Raw genomic sequence first — 14905 nt, 5'->3', positions numbered from 1 at the left:
GTACTTAATGTTACTCTGATCCGGTTACTTATGTTGTGGCAGATATTTAAGTAAGCTTTCTTAACGCTAATGTTTTAATAGTCAGATTGCTCTGAACATGGGAGGTGATATTCTATCAATGTTCACGTTCACACAGTCGGTGATTTTTGCCGGCCGTCTTTCCTGCAACGGCAGCTTTTCTGTATATCCTTTCTCCTGTAATATGACTTGATCGCTTTAAACTCCGCACACTGAGCTCTGATTGGTCAGCAGGCAGTGCTTTCACTGAGTTGAGCTCTTAGCTATGGCAAGCCATTTGAGTATTTATTCCACATCCTTGATATCAGACGGCAGCTACGGGGCAGGTTAGCCGCACAACATAAGTTACCATGGAGATCGAGCCTGCTAAAAAGAGAACCAGCTTCGTAGGACCGGAAACCCAGAGTTTTCTCTTAAGTTAGCCGGCTAAGCAAAAATCCTGCTTCGTAGTATACCCCCCTGGTGCCCCTGTGTTTTCTCCTCCCTCCTCACCTGTCTCTTGTTTCGTTGATTCGTCTTGTGTGTATTTAAGTTCTGTTTTTGCTGTCTGTCTTTTTTGGTTCCTCGTTTGTCTGAGACTGTGTTCTCATGGTTGTGTTCTGTTTTTTGTCACCTACGCCTTGAAATAAAGGTATTTTTCTCTGTTCAACCTGCATTTGGGCCCTGCCTGTTTCGGTAACTTTAACACTAGTGATGATGGCGAGATGAAGCCTTATGAAGCTTTGAAGCTTTCCAGCCAATTGGTTCGCAAAAGGGTTCATCTCATGAAGCTTCATCATGGGCTTCATTTGAACACAAACCCCCTGTTGGTCAAAGTGTATAAAACAGGCAGATTGGACATCTCAACAGTGTGCTTTATCTCATACCGAGTTCCCAATGAGTAAAGCCTTAGAATAACTCTAAACAACGAACATAAAATCATATGCTCATGTTAACAATATTGTTTTTATTCCAGTTGATTGTGATTGAAAAGCCTAAGGAGGCTGGTAAACGGACGAAGGTACGTTTTAACCGTTTGTTTTTTCGTTCTAATTGAAAAAAAAAAAAAAGCAGAAACGGGTCTTTTTTTTGTTTTTCAATTTTGCCCCAAAATGAAAAAACGGAAATTCAGCTCCTTTTTTCGTTTTTCTGTTCTTACTGTTAAAACAAGTATACCACTCAATGTTTCGTTTCCATAAGTGGGTGTGTCTCCAGCACCTCCTTGCTTCTGATTGGCTAGGGTGCCCTATGCTTGCGTTGTACTCTTCAAAAATAAAGGTTCTACGTCTTTGCCTTTAGACTGCGTTACAAATATACGTATATTATTATATTCATACATACAAGTACAAGTCTGTCCGTATGTCTGTCTTTCTATGTATATGTCTGTCTCGATGTCTTTCTATCTCGATGTCTGTCTGTCTGTCTTTCTGTGACTATATTTTAGAGTTTAAAGCGTAGCCACTTTTACTCCACTACATGTATTTAAAACCTTTAGTAACTTTACAGATTTGGATTAATTATGTGAAATGTAATCAACACTTAAATCAGACTTTAGTTCCACCTGGAGTAAATTCACAAGCTACCCTGCAGTATACAAAGTCATTCAAACTAGCTGCACCTTTACCAGCTTTGAGAACACTTTCATGATCAATCATTATAAAACATACCATATATATTATTCTGAAATGGACCAATCTGCACAACGACTACTTTTACTGTCGCTACTTTCACTATATTTTGATGATAATACTTTTCTACTTTCACTTGAGGAACATTTTGAATGCAGGACTTTTACTGTAACAGAGTATTCCTACACTCTGGTACTTCTACTTTTACTCAAGTACAAGATCTGAGTACTTTACTTTTACTCAAGTACAAGATCTGAGTACTTCTACTTTTACTCAAGTACAAGACCTGAGTACTTCTACTTTCACTCAAGTACAACATCTGAGTACTTCTACTTTTACTCAAGTACAAGATCTGAGTACTTCTACTTTTACTCAAGTACAATATCTGATTACTTCTACTCAAGTACAAGACCTGAGTAATTCTACTTCTACTCAAGTACAAGACTTGAGTACTTCTACTTTTACTCAAGTACAAGATCTGAGTACTTCTACTTTTACTCAAGCGCAAGATCTGAGTACTTTACTTTTACTCAAGTACAAGATCTGAGTACTTCTACTTTTACTCAAGTACAAGACCTGAGTACTTCTACTTTCACTCAAGTACAACATCTGAGTACTTCTACTTTTACTCAAGTACAAGATCTGAGTACTTCTACTTTTACTCAAGTACAATATCTGATTACTTCTACTCAAGTACAAGACCTGAGTACTTCTACTTTTACTCAAGTACAAGATCTGAGTACTTCTACTTTTACTCAAGTACAAGATCTGAGTACTTCTACTTTTACTGAAGTACAATATCTGAGTACTTCTACTTTTACTGAAGTACAAGATCTGAGTACTTCTACTTTTACTCAAGTACAAGATCTGAGTACTTCTACTTTTACTCAAGTACAAGACCTGAGTACTTAGACAACTTCTGATTAATGGTTGATTTCCAAATGTTCTGTTGGTGCGTGGATGATAAAATAATAGTGTTTGATTGTATTGCCTTACGTATGCAGCTATTTGCCTGTGTTTAGAAACATAATTAAACATACCATGGACACACATTCAAACAATTTTCCATTTATTAAACATTGCAGATGAACAATTAACATACAGCTAAAGAAAACTACAACAATAATTTTCTGTATGATAATATCATGGAACCTGGAATTTGAACACACACCACTTAACAATAAACAATAAACTTAACAATAAACTTAACAATAAACGACTGAACTGCTGTCCACTTTAGGGTAGGGCTCTTAAAGCATCCAGTGCTGCAGACAGTCCAGCAACCTGGGTATACACTGGCTCCTGATCCCTGCACTTATGGCATTGGGGAGATGTTATCCTCCACTCCTCCACACAGAGCCTGCATCCCACGATGCTTCGGCAGCAGGAGGAAAACATGGGCCCAGTCATTGTGTCTTTAAAAAGAAAAAAGACAGGTTTTTAAAGATATGCTGATAGTTACTGATTGATGTCATGGACTGTATTTCTGAAGCATGCACTCAAACTGAGAAAGATACTGTTCAGAAATAGATTTGAAAAGATTAACTTAGAATAATATGAAAATCCGGCACCTATACGTTTTATTTTTTAAATACTGTTTGTTACACTGAGCATTATTCAAAGAGAAGATGAAAACAATACCTCTGCAGATCAAACAGCTAAATGCCTGTTTGACTTCTGGCCTTGGTACTACCAAGTCCTGGCTGGCTGCCACTATGTCAGAAATCTTCCTGGTGACTTCTTCCAGGCCTTGGGATGCATCCAGCAGTTCCTCCACCTTGTTGCTCAGTGTGTGGACTTCAGATAGCTCATTTCTGTTTTTGTCACATTTTGAAAATAGTTTAAGTATTAGCAGTCATTTAAGATTTTTTCTTCATTTTATTAGAGATTAAAGAAAGTTATGTATTCCATGGCAAATTAGATTATGCTAAATAAACAAGAAATTACATTTAAAGGATATTGTTTATAAATGCTGATTGTAGAACGGATGTTGACTGTGACTCTTCATACCATGTGCTGACCCACAGAGTACTGAGGTGTGCTACAGTGAAGCCCATGCTTATGCATGTCTGCCCCAGATGGCAAACGTATATAGCCCTTGAGCTGCAAAAATGCTAAATGGCCAGAAAGCAGCCTTTTTCAAATAATGAGAGGGTTTTGCCAGTCTTTTGTTAGCGAGTAAAATAAAGTGAAATGCTGCATATCGTGACCCTTCAGTTTGAGTGCTAGCCCTTCTTTACACATTACATTATTATCCCTATTGATAGATCAGTTCAACCTTCTCCAGACAAAATCAGTTTTGTTATACAACCACACCTGCTTCTTGAGCCTCTTCGACGCCATTGCCTGAAAGCAGAGCTCTCAACAGCATGGATCTTTCTTGCATTCGGCTTCCAGTACAAAGACCCTTTATGAGAGAAATAAAGAGTAAAGACACGTGAAAATAAAATGTTAAAAGGGGCACATTGTTGTACTGATAGCACTTTCAGACCATTATCTTTTGCACAAATGAAAATGAAATATAGAATAATTATATTTACCAATTGTCCCTTCAGACTCAACGATTTCATTCCCAACGGTATCTGTAAGGATGTACTCCTCACTGTCTCCCATGGCCACATTCACTTTTCCTGTGATCAGTGGAACGCTTGCCTCTGATTCAACAAATCTGATCATGACCACCCTTGTGGAAACAATCTTTCCATCCATTATTTCTGACACATGTATTGACCTGTAATGCAAAAAGAACAGTGACACACATTTAGTTAGCAACATGGACTAAAACGTAACATTCTAAAGCATGCCAACGTATGAAATGGGCCTCTCATTACCTTTGAAATGACCGAGGGGTGCTAATTGATCTAGTCAACTGACTCATGTTTGCAGTAGACATTGGCTGACTATGACGAAAAGCAAACGGCCGTGACTCAGCTGGCTCTGTCTGGATCCTTTGAGTCTCCCCAGGTTTTTCCCCATGAACCTCATAATGACCGTGATCAGAGAGGTCTAGGGAGCAGAAACACCCACTATCCAATGGAAAAACCGCAACGTTGGCGGCATCAGTGATGAAAAGGCTACCTGCGTTGACCTAAAAGAAAATAACAGGTTATATATATTTCACAATTTCCTTTTAAACAATCACTACATTGTTCTTTGTCTTTCCATGTGTGTCCTTGCATAATTTCTTCCTTTGTGTCGTTTCTTCAATGGTGGTAGTGGTTTATTAATTGTATTAAAAAAACATGCAGTTAGTAGTTAATCCTCAAGATTATTTGTATGCCTATATCAGACCTCAGTATCAATCTAAATGTCACTGATATAGTTTATAAATAAATGTCTTGCTGGACTGTACGACTAAATTGTCTCAGGGCTGTCACCAAGTAAATGCTGTTTTTAAGTTTCTTCTTGTTTCGCTTCTGCAAAGTTCAATTATAGTTATGCAGTTATTTGTGCAAAACAGTTCATATAAAATAATTATCATTGAATCTTTTCACATCTTTTCATGCCATGTCTATTTTGTGCACCAAATTAAGGATAACATCCGATAACATCCTAATAATATCCTTCCCCATTTACAATGTGATATCTAAATATTGTTTTGTTTTTAAATTCAATGATTAACTGACTCTCTCGTCCAGACGACTCGTAGCTTTATTGCTATTGAAACAAGGTTAGCTTGTTACACGTTAACACACCATGTGCCTGTTCAATCAATAATTAATCACGGATCTCTTAAAAATACCTGAAAAATGCAGCTGATTCTGTCGACGCGCATGTCGTCTATTTTAAGAGTAACTCGCTGGCTGCCTCTGAAAAGAAAGTATGACTCCATCTCCGTGTTTATTGTTAACAATATATTTCTATCGCTGTGTCCGATAAAAGATGGTTATACTGATCAAAATATATCCGATCATCTCCAGTATGAATGTGGCTTAACAAAAGGGTCAAAGCTCTCAAGTCTCACGCATTTGGCGTGAGACACACGCATTTCACTCCATTCACACGCTCACACGCCACACCTTGTATTTCTCACGCAGAGATTTCTTTCCAGGGTACCATCACCAAACTAGGCTTGTGTGAGACGCGTGCACTCCACTAGCACCCCCCCCCCCCCCCCCCGTTGACATTCGCGATACAGAGGGCTGAAAAATGCGGCTGATTCTCTATTTTAAGAGTAACTCGCTGGCTGCCTCTGAAAAGAAAGTATGACTCCATCTCCGTGTTTATTGTTAACAATATATTGCTATCGCCGTGTCCGACAAGTCGTTCTTGGCGGTAATGTGTGCATTACACAGGGTGCATTTACGGCATGGTGCCGTAAGTGTACCATCAATTTACACCAGGAATGCTGTGCGCATGACAGGAAAGTTTGATCGCGGGAAATATAGTCACCCTCCTTATTAATAATAATGGAGTCCAGTTGGTTGGCCTACAGAGAAGTTATACAAAGTATGATAAAATATGGTTATACTGATCAAAATATATCCGATCATCTCCAGTATGAATGTGGCTTAACAAAAGGGTTCTCCCAAACAAATATCCGTCGCTTTTTTACCCAAAATGGTATAGGCAGAGAGCGAGTGCACGATTCCCAACTGGAAGTAGAGGTTGCTAAAGCAGCTGTTGAGTTGAGGTAGGACTATGGCTTAATTCAGTGATGTAAAGTAATTACGTAGATTTACTCAAGTACTGTACTTATTACTTCATAGTAATAGAGTGGTGTAGTGAAGCGTCCTAAAACCCGGAAGTAAGTTCCTTCTGGTTCCCTCGACAAAAAAGCTATGCAATTTTGCCATAGGATTTTGGAAAATAGCTCGAAATAATGTCTGCGGTTGACACACATTTAAGAGACGGAACACGGTTTGTTCAGTCGGATAATCTCCACATGTCTACCCTACTTTTATAATTTTATAATCATAAATCGAATCGAAAGATTTATGATTTTAGGACGTGTCACTGCACGACTCTATAGCCTACTGTTGGGCTTCGGAATGCTGGGAGGAGTAAATGACCAGAAAGAATCCAAGAAACTTCTTGTAAAATTGACAGGGTTTTAATTATAGTAAACATGACGTTCCTCTGAGGCTGCGACGGGAGAGGGGCTGTATAAACGTTTCAGCTCCGATTTTAAACTCTGGTACTTCCAGTCTTCTCCCATTGGTTGGCGGCGTCATATTCCGTTGCCCTCTATTGACGTAGCTAAACATCCATTCATAAGCATTTAAATAGCTATATACATGATAGTTAACCATATAGTAACAGTTGATATGTTAGCATCGATGAGTGGCAGTTGGAGACGGTGTGTTTAGTATGTAACTACATGCGTTTTTATCCATCTCTTCACTAATGCTGCTTGATATGCTACATCCAGCGCCGTATAGACTGAGAGTTACGTCATCTCCGTTCACTCCAATGGACAACTTTTTTACAGCAATGGCGGATCGTGGAGCCTCTCAATCGTTCCCCGGAAGTTAGCGCCAAGGCTAGCAGAGCTGTAGAGTTGCAGCATAATAGACCGTTCGTGACGGACTTTTAAAGGTAAGAAGAAGTTTAAAGATTTATATTGCGGATATTATCAGTACATCTGATTCAAATTAACATGTGTATTAAAGGATGTCAGTGGATTATCCCTAAATTAGTAGATTTAGGGAACGTTTACAGATAACAGATAAAGCTAGGATTCCGGATCAAGTTAGCAACACACGTTGAACAGCCTTTTAATTGTAAATTCCGTTCTCTTAATGTCATTTCGTCCAACGTTGTTGAATTAGAGAAGAGGGTCTTCTAAAAGGGATTGTATGCGGGGGTGGAGGGAGTTAAATATTAGATAAATATAACTTTGGTGCGTGTAAGAGTGAGTGTTTTTAGCAGAGCCATATTGTGTCCTTGTGGTTATGTTGATTATTACCTGTCTGTATAATGTTGCAGCTCAGCTGATTTTGGATTGATGGCAAAGGGAGAGGGACTTAAGTGAGAGTGAAAACACAAGGTAAGTTTAATACTACTGTTTTATATAAGTAAGTATACTAAACATGTATTCTATCACTGTATTATATAAGTAATCGTGTTAGTAACCTACTGTATGGCAGGTGGAGGGGCAGTGATGTTACAGGTGGAGGAGCAAAACTGCAAGACTGCAAACTCACAAGACAGAGAAATCAAAGTTTGTTCTCCAGAGAAGAGGTTGATTTCACTTCATTTATTTCATATTTTCTAAAGATGTGGAAATGGCAACAAAAAAAAACTTGAGAGCTGCAACCAAGACAACTGTAACAACATGAGTAGAGAGCCACCAAGGTTTTTCAAGTCCCTCTCTTACTCCATTTTGCCAACCCAAACTTCCAGGTACATGACGGGACACCTTGCTTGTTTTTGTTGTTTGCGCTCCTCTGGCTGGGTGCTGGCAGGTGGAGGGCATTGATGTTGGCAGGTGGAGGGGCAGTGATGTTACGGGTGGAGGGGCAGTGATGTTAGCTGTTACACACCAGGCTCAAACTCAACACATTGCATCCTTCTTTGCAGTGTCCTTAATCCTGGAAGGGGAATCTGCAATTCCTGCAGAGTTTTGTAACCCGTTGGTCCGCATGCAAAGCACATTTTTAAAGCCTTCTTAATTGTCTCATTGCTCCATTTCATCCCCTTTGTGGTGAGTCTGCCTAATGCCTTAGGTTGGTCTTTTTAAAACGTTTTCTTATATTTGTTGTCCCTAATTTTCATTGTTTTCTTGAGAGCTGCATTTTCCTTCCTGATTTTTATTAGTGCAGACTTTGCTTTTTTGGTGATTCCTTCTTGGCTCTTTAATTTTCTCTTTAATTTTTTTAATAGATCTGTTTGACTGGCTGCTGGTTCCCTCGTATGCTGACTGGCTGCTGGTTCCCTTGTATGCTGACTGGCTGCTGATTCCCTTGTATGCTGACTGGCTGCTGGTTCCCTCGTATGCTGACTGGCTGCTGGCTGAGTGGGTGGTGTCCACCCTCCCTGTCTCTCCTCACTAGCCATGTCCTCTCTTTCTTCACCCTCACTTTCCTTTCTCTCAGTCTCCTCATCCCTTCTTCCCTCAATCTTTGAGACTAATGTAAGTAGAAGACATGGCACTGTAGATTTTCGAACATTTAAAATATTATACCACTTAAAAATAAGAAATATGACTTTTGTTACTAAGAGTTCATACTTATTATACCTGTGTCACCTTTCACACTATAGCTGTGATCATGAGCTATGGGCTTTGTAGATACAGGTCCCGGGGTCAATCGTGATGCAGGGGCCCTTCTCTTTTTGACCACAGGGCGATGCACGAAGACGGTGGGTATAGCCTCTGCTCTCAGCCTAGTCTTGCCCTTTTTTGTTTTGACAAACTGGTCTGCATCAAAATGTGCCTGCGGAGTGACTTGAGGTTACTTCACACACAGAACAACTCAGTTTTGTCTGCCCACATACATATTCCATAGTGGTTGAATACACAGTATTAGGAAACACTTTATACTTACTGGACATGTTATACTCATTACATACTGTATATAAAATATGACCAAGAATGTGAGACAACTTTATAGAAATTCATATCACATCTGTTACTGATGCCATTTGTCATACTTTGTTAAACTCACAAATAATAAAGTTCCATAACTTCAGTTAGGAACAAAGACCACACCTTATCTCCCCAAGGCAATTTCCCATCCAATAGGTGTGCTATATAGGTGTGTATAACCCTTTCTCCTGTCTGTTACTCCCTCTTTCAGCACAAGAACCAGAGGGGGATTCAATGGAGCCTGAATACCTGTACTGAGACCCTCACCCTGCACCCTGAGTCTCAACTCTGTGTTTTTCAAGCCTTTCCCTGTTTTTTTGTATTAAACAAAACATTAAGCTTTCCCAATGGTGTGGTCTTCGTTTTGTGAAAAAGTGCAAATGCGGTGTTTGTATATAATATCCTCACATATTTTTTTGCTGTTGGTCGTGAAATTGCTCCTGCTGACTTGAGCCAGCCATTTTTTCCTCCGCTCTGTGTCAGTGGGGAAGCCGTACATTCGTACTCCTTTCTCGGAGCGATTTGAGCATCCCCAGGCAGCACAGCAAACCATGGTGGCGACTAGGAGGCAGCACAGCAAACCAGGACAACATGGAGGAAAAGGCACAGACAAACTGCATGATATGCTATTCAATGTTTATTGAATTACATGTATTTGCAATGGATGTTCCTAAAACAACACATTTAACATCATCATCATCATCATGCTGCTGCTGCTGCTGCTGTTAGTCCTTTGATAGTCACCTGTCGGTCTCCTGTCCTTTCTGAAAGCCATAAAGATGACATTAGTCATTTAGATAACTTGTGTCCTCAATTACCATGGGATTACTGAAACTACCATGAATTTAAGAAAATGGTAGAAATTAATCTAATCTGAATTTTGAAGCATTCCTTTAGATCCCCTCCCTCTAAATATATCAATAAACATTAGAAAGTGATGCTCCTGACTACCATACAAGTTTAAGAAGATAATATTGGTTTTAAAGAATTCAAAGCTATAAACAGCAACAGGCTCTTTAACCAAGGCACTGTTAGCCTAACATGTAAACTAGTTGTTCACACTAATCCTAATATTATCACTTAATATTAGCAAATTCTATTTTATTTTTTAAAACATATTGATGTAAATACATACACATATCGATTTGTTTTATAAATATTGCAAATCAAAACCTTTATTCACTAATAATTACCAAAAATCGTAGTTCTATCTCCTGTTATCAATGCATTCACATTGCCTGCCATGAACTTCCGGGGAACGATCCTCGTCTGCATGAACCACGTGACGATAACCGTTTTTGGACTTCCGCTGTCGTAACTCTTCTATCTATACGGCGCTGGCTACATCCTACTGTGAATGCTAAAAACAATGCAACTTCCGGTTCCGGAAGCTACTACCCCCGATATTTGTCCGTGGGGGAACAATACATCAGTGGACTAAAGTTCCGGTTTAATATGTATATTGATTATTCTCACAATACAAACAAATGTAACGAGCCCTGAATTATGGGTTTTCTTTGAGACGTAGGAGCTGAGTTGAGGCTTAAAAATGATGTGACAGAAATACTCACAAATAACTTTGGACATAATTGTGTAAATAATAATGAGATAACTATTCTGGGGTTTTTTGGTTTCAATTAGAACTAAAAAACAAACAGTTAAAACGTACCTTGGTCCTATTTAGTTTTAGTTTTGTGTTTACAAATTCAGACTGGACCAACATATGGAAGAAAAATGATGACTGGTTACCTGGTCTCAAAAGGAATCCGAGCATCAGAGGGGCGTGTTGGCCGTGTCCTCAGAGAAACTAACCAGCCATATCATGCAGATCGGTATCGTGTAGGTATTATTAAAAAACATCTAGATGTTCCTGTATTGTACATTGCTGTGAACATATTGTGAGAACAATAACATTGTGTTTAATTCCTCAGAGATTAAGGAATTTAAATCCAGTGCCATACAGTGCAGAGTACATGGGTCACAAACTGCACATTGACCAAAACGAGAAACTGGTGATGTATGGGGTGACCCACGTCCTTGCCGTGGACAGATTCTCCAGCAACATTGTAAGCCACTCCACCATGCCAGTGAAAAACAACCTGACCATATATCAAGAGGTTTACCAGTAAGTTTCAGTGCCCTGTTTCTGTTATAATAATATAATAATAACCTAATAAAAAGGTTGCAAACAGCAGACAGTAAATAATTTAGTAAACGTTTAGCTAAATAAAAACACAATGGCTAAATGTAGCTTTATTTGAACAGTTTTATTTGGGAAAAATATTGTAAATCGAAAACTACTGACAGGTAACCACTGTATATTGTACGTTACTTGGTAATTGATTGATGAGATCAAAATGTTAACTGCGTACAAAATTCGCTTTAGCAATGCTTAGGTTGTAACAACAAACATGAAATTCTGTTACATGTCATAAGACTTTTGTATTGCTGTTTTGCAGGAGTGCTGTCCTACGATATGGAATGTGGGACCAAATCCGAGTAGACCATGGAAAAGAATTCTACTTGACTCTTTTCATGCAGGAGAAATTGGCAGACTACCGGAATAACACAGGCAGACAGCCATACATGCAAACAAAGTCAACACAGGCGAGTTGTTTTTTTATCTGAATTGCAATCAACGTGTTCATACATTACATTACATGTCACTTGTTAGACGCTTTTATCCAAAGCGACTTACATTCTCAATACTGTGGACAATCCCCACAGGAGCAATTTTTGTGTTTTATTCCTCACTTTATCTGCTGTAATCATGTAAATTACCCTGTGGTGAGACAAATAAAAATATTTCTGATCTCATTCCATTATTCACCCAACTGCTCGCTGATAAAGCTGTCAATAGACCCATGGCGTTCACTAAACTTCTCTAGGGGACTGCTAGCTTTTTCCTATGACATAGGAGAGATACACAGTACTTTTGAACTGGATACAACAGGAAATGGATAAAATACAAAGCCGGAAATTGGGAAAGAAATTGGGAAATGAACAATGGGAAATTACAATGTGCTCTCTACATTTGACTCTTCTCATTTTTGTTTACTTTAAATTACAGAATCATATTATAGAAAAGATGTGGCCAGAGGTAAACAACAGGGTAAACTACCCTCTGAAAGGCGCACTCAACCACCTTGTTGACCAGGAGGAACTAAACCTCGAAGACAACATCACACGATATTGTGTGTCCACTCTTACCTGTCAGGTAGCCAAAATTGGACTTGACCGGATGGTGCAGTCCTGGAATGCACACAGAATCCAAGGTTTTTATAGCAGTTTTCAGCATGTTACTTAAGCCCCATAACAAATGACCTTCTTTATGCATTTTTATAAGTTGTACTTATATCCTACATTTGTTTCTCTCTGTATCCCCTTTTTTACACTAGGTTGATGGAAATGTTTAAATGTGGCATGTATATATTACAATATTTCAATAATTGTCTGAGTAAAGACATATCTACTATCTAGTTTATAGATTGCTCTTATTGCATGAAACATATATATCTGGTAAGTACATAAACAGTCAAATTAAAAACATGCTTTTTAAAGTTTGTAAGAAGTGTACTAATAGCACAGGCTATGAGGTTCATTGATATGCATGATATGTAACATTACACTAACAATGGCCATTTATTTGTGTTTTTTTTTTAAGGTAAGGGTATCCCAGATCAACTTGCTCATGGTGGGTGCCCAAAGAGACTGCCTGCAGATCTTTTGCCTAAAGCTACAGATACTGCAGACTGCTATCATCAGGACGTGGGGTCCTCTCTGACAAGAGTGTCACTGTTTGGGAGAAACCCATTTGCCACTGTGGAGCACCAGACAGCAGCTGAACAAGAATTTGCAAGGAACTATGCGGACATTGCTGAACTCTTTGAGCGTGCCATTCATAACGAGCCAGCACCATTCCAAAACGGGATAAAGGATCTCATAGGCATTGTAAGAAGATATGTGTAAAGGCAAGTGATCAGGAACCAGTTTATACCCAGGATGCTGGACTGTCTGCAGCACTGGATGCTTTAAGGGCCCTACCCTAAAGTGGACAGCAGTTCAGTCGTTTATTGTTAAGTTTATTGTTTATTGTTAAGTGGTGTGTGTTCAAATTCCAGGTTCCATGATATTATCATACAGAAAATTATTGTTGTAGTTTTCTTTAGCTATAGGCCTATGAATAATTGTTCATCTGCAATGTTTAATAAATGGAAAATAGTTTGAATGTGTGTCCATGGTATGTTTAATTATGTTTCTAAACACAGGCAAATAGCTGCATACGTAAGGCAATACAATCAAACACTATTATTTTATCATCCACGCACCAACAGAACATTTGGAAATCAACCATTAATCAGAAGTTGTCGAAGTAATTAGATCTTGTACTTGAGTAAAAGTAGAAGTACTCAGATCTTGTACTTGAGTAAAAGTAAAAGTACTCAGATCTTGTACTTGAGTAAAAGTAGAAGTAATCAGATATTGTACTTGAGTAGAAGTACTCAGATGTTGTACTTGAGTGAAAGTAGAAGTACTCAGGTCTTGTACTTGAGTAAAAGTAGAAGTACTCAGATCTTGTACTTGAGTAAAAGTAGAAGTACTCAGATCTTGTACTTGAGTAAAAGTAGAAGTACTCAGATCTTGTACTTCAGTAAAAGTAGAAGTACTCAGATCTTGTACTTGAGTAAAAGTAGAAGTACTCAGATCTTGTACTTAATTAAAAGTAGAAGTACTCAGATCTTGTACTTGAGTAAAAGTAGAAGTACTCAGGTCTTGTACTTGAGTAGAAGTAATCAGATATTGTACTTGAGTAAAAGTAGAAGTACTCAGATCTTGTACTTGAGTAAAAGTAGAAGTACTCAGATGTTGTACTTGAGTGAAAGTAGAAGTACTCAGGTCTTGTACTTGAGTAAAAGTAGAAGTACCAGAGTGTAGGAATACTCTGTTACAGTAAAAGTCCTGCATTCAAAATGTTCCTCAAGTGAAAGTAGAAAAGTATTATCATCAAAATATAGTGAAAGTAGCGACAGTAAAAGTAGTCGTTGTGCAGATTGGTCCATTTCAGAATAATATATATGATATGTTTTATAATGATTGATCATGAAAGTGTTCTCAAAGCTGGTAAAGGTGCAGCTAGTTTGAATGACTTTGTACACTGCAGGGTAGCTTGTGAATTTACTCCAGGTGGAACTAAAGTCTGATTTAAGTGTTGATTACATTTCACATAATTAATCCAAATCTGTAAAGTTACTAAAGGTTTTAAATACATGTAGTGGAGTAAAAGTGGCTACGCTTTAAACTGTAAAATATAGTTACAGAAAGACAGACAGACAGACATCGAGATAGAAAGACATAGAGACAGACATATACATAGAAAGACAGACATACGGACAGACTTGTACTTGTATGTATGAATATAATAATATACGTATATTTGTAACGCAGTCTAAAGGCAAAGACGTAGAACCTTTATTTTGAAGAGTACAACGCAAGCATAGGGCACCCTAGCCAATCAGAAGCAAGGAGGCGCTGGAGACACACCCACTTATGGAAACGAAACATTGAGTGGGATACTTGTTTTAACAGTAAGAAGAGAAAAACGAAAAAAGGAGCTGAATTTCCGTGTTTTCATTTTGGGGCAAAATTGAAAAACAAAAAAAAGACCCGTTTCTGCTTTTTTTTTTGTTTCAATTAGAATGAAAAAATAAACGGTTAAAACGTACCTTCGTCGACCATACACTGACCTTTTTTA

At 38.4% G+C, this 14905-nt stretch overlaps 2 protein-coding genes across 9 annotated transcripts; one reads left to right on the top strand and one right to left on the bottom strand.

Moving 5' to 3' along the window:
- Nucleotides 1–2783: 2783 nt before the first annotated feature.
- On the bottom strand, nucleotides 2784–5580 carry LOC307032280 (uncharacterized protein). 2 transcript variants are annotated; one of them, XM_079670143.1, is made up of 5 exons: nucleotides 4457–5580; nucleotides 4166–4339; nucleotides 3942–4032; nucleotides 3267–3439; nucleotides 2784–3040 (listed from the first exon to the last, which is right to left on the bottom strand). In XM_079670143.1, the coding sequence occupies exons 2-5, from the start codon at nucleotides 4332–4334 to the stop codon at nucleotides 2862–2864; spliced, it is 612 nt and encodes a 203-aa protein (XP_079526269.1). In that variant the 5' UTR covers nucleotides 4335–4339; nucleotides 4457–5580; the 3' UTR covers nucleotides 2784–2861. The 2 variants fall into 2 exon arrangements, with proteins under 2 accessions (XP_079526269.1, XP_079526268.1); XM_079670142.1 differs by having other exon boundaries at nucleotides 4166–4356; nucleotides 4457–5575.
- A 236-nt stretch (nucleotides 5581–5816) lies between these two features.
- Nucleotides 5817–13780, top strand: LOC307033829 (uncharacterized protein). 7 transcript variants are annotated; one of them, XR_013806664.1, is made up of 8 exons: nucleotides 5817–7163; nucleotides 7554–7614; nucleotides 7697–7808; nucleotides 8148–8271; nucleotides 8451–8927; nucleotides 9365–11278; nucleotides 11613–12428; nucleotides 12818–13780. XR_013806664.1 is itself a non-coding variant. In XM_079672464.1 (8 exons), exons 5-7 carry the CDS (start codon nucleotides 10888–10890, stop codon nucleotides 11779–11781), a joined length of 468 nt encoding a protein of 155 aa, XP_079528590.1. In that variant the 5' UTR covers nucleotides 5817–7163; nucleotides 7554–7614; nucleotides 7697–7808; nucleotides 8148–8927; nucleotides 9365–10887; the 3' UTR covers nucleotides 11782–12428; nucleotides 12818–13780. The 7 variants fall into 7 exon arrangements, 1 of the variants encoding a protein (XP_079528590.1); XM_079672464.1 differs by having other exon boundaries at nucleotides 8148–8927; nucleotides 9365–10992; nucleotides 11085–11278; XR_013806663.1 differs by having other exon boundaries at nucleotides 7715–7808; nucleotides 8148–8927.
- The last annotated feature ends 1125 nt before the right edge of the window (nucleotides 13781–14905 follow it).

Source organism: Notothenia rossii, assembly GCF_949606895.1.
Source record: "Notothenia rossii genome assembly, chromosome: 3".
Taxonomy (NCBI): Eukaryota; Metazoa; Chordata; class Actinopteri; order Perciformes; family Nototheniidae; genus Notothenia; species Notothenia rossii.
Note: the sequence above shows the minus strand (reverse complement) of the source record. Positions and strands in the feature narration are given on the sequence as shown.

Excerpts from the sequence above, each read along its gene's own strand:
- LOC307033829 (XM_079672464.1), top strand. The coding sequence starts at position 10,888 with ATGATGACTGGTTACCTGGTCTCAAAAGGAATCCGAGCATCAGAGGGG. Across the intron at positions 10,993-11,084 it reads ATCATGCAGATCGGTATCGT|AGATTAAGGAATTTAAATCC; the intron begins GTAGGTATTATT and ends TTAATTCCTCAG. Across the intron at positions 11,279-11,612 it reads ATATATCAAGAGGTTTACCA|GAGTGCTGTCCTACGATATG; the intron begins GTAAGTTTCAGT and ends GCTGTTTTGCAG.
- LOC307032280 (XM_079670142.1), bottom strand. The coding sequence starts at position 4,518 with ATGTCTACTGCAAACATGAGTCAGTTGACTAGATCAATTAGCACCCCT. Across the intron at positions 4,357-4,456 it reads ACCCCTCGGTCATTTCAAAG|GTCAATACATGTGTCAGAAA; the intron begins GTAATGAGAGGC and ends TTTGCATTACAG. Across the intron at positions 3,440-3,941 it reads CGAAGAGGCTCAAGAAGCAG|AAATGAGCTATCTGAAGTCC; the intron begins GTGTGGTTGTAT and ends TGACAAAAACAG.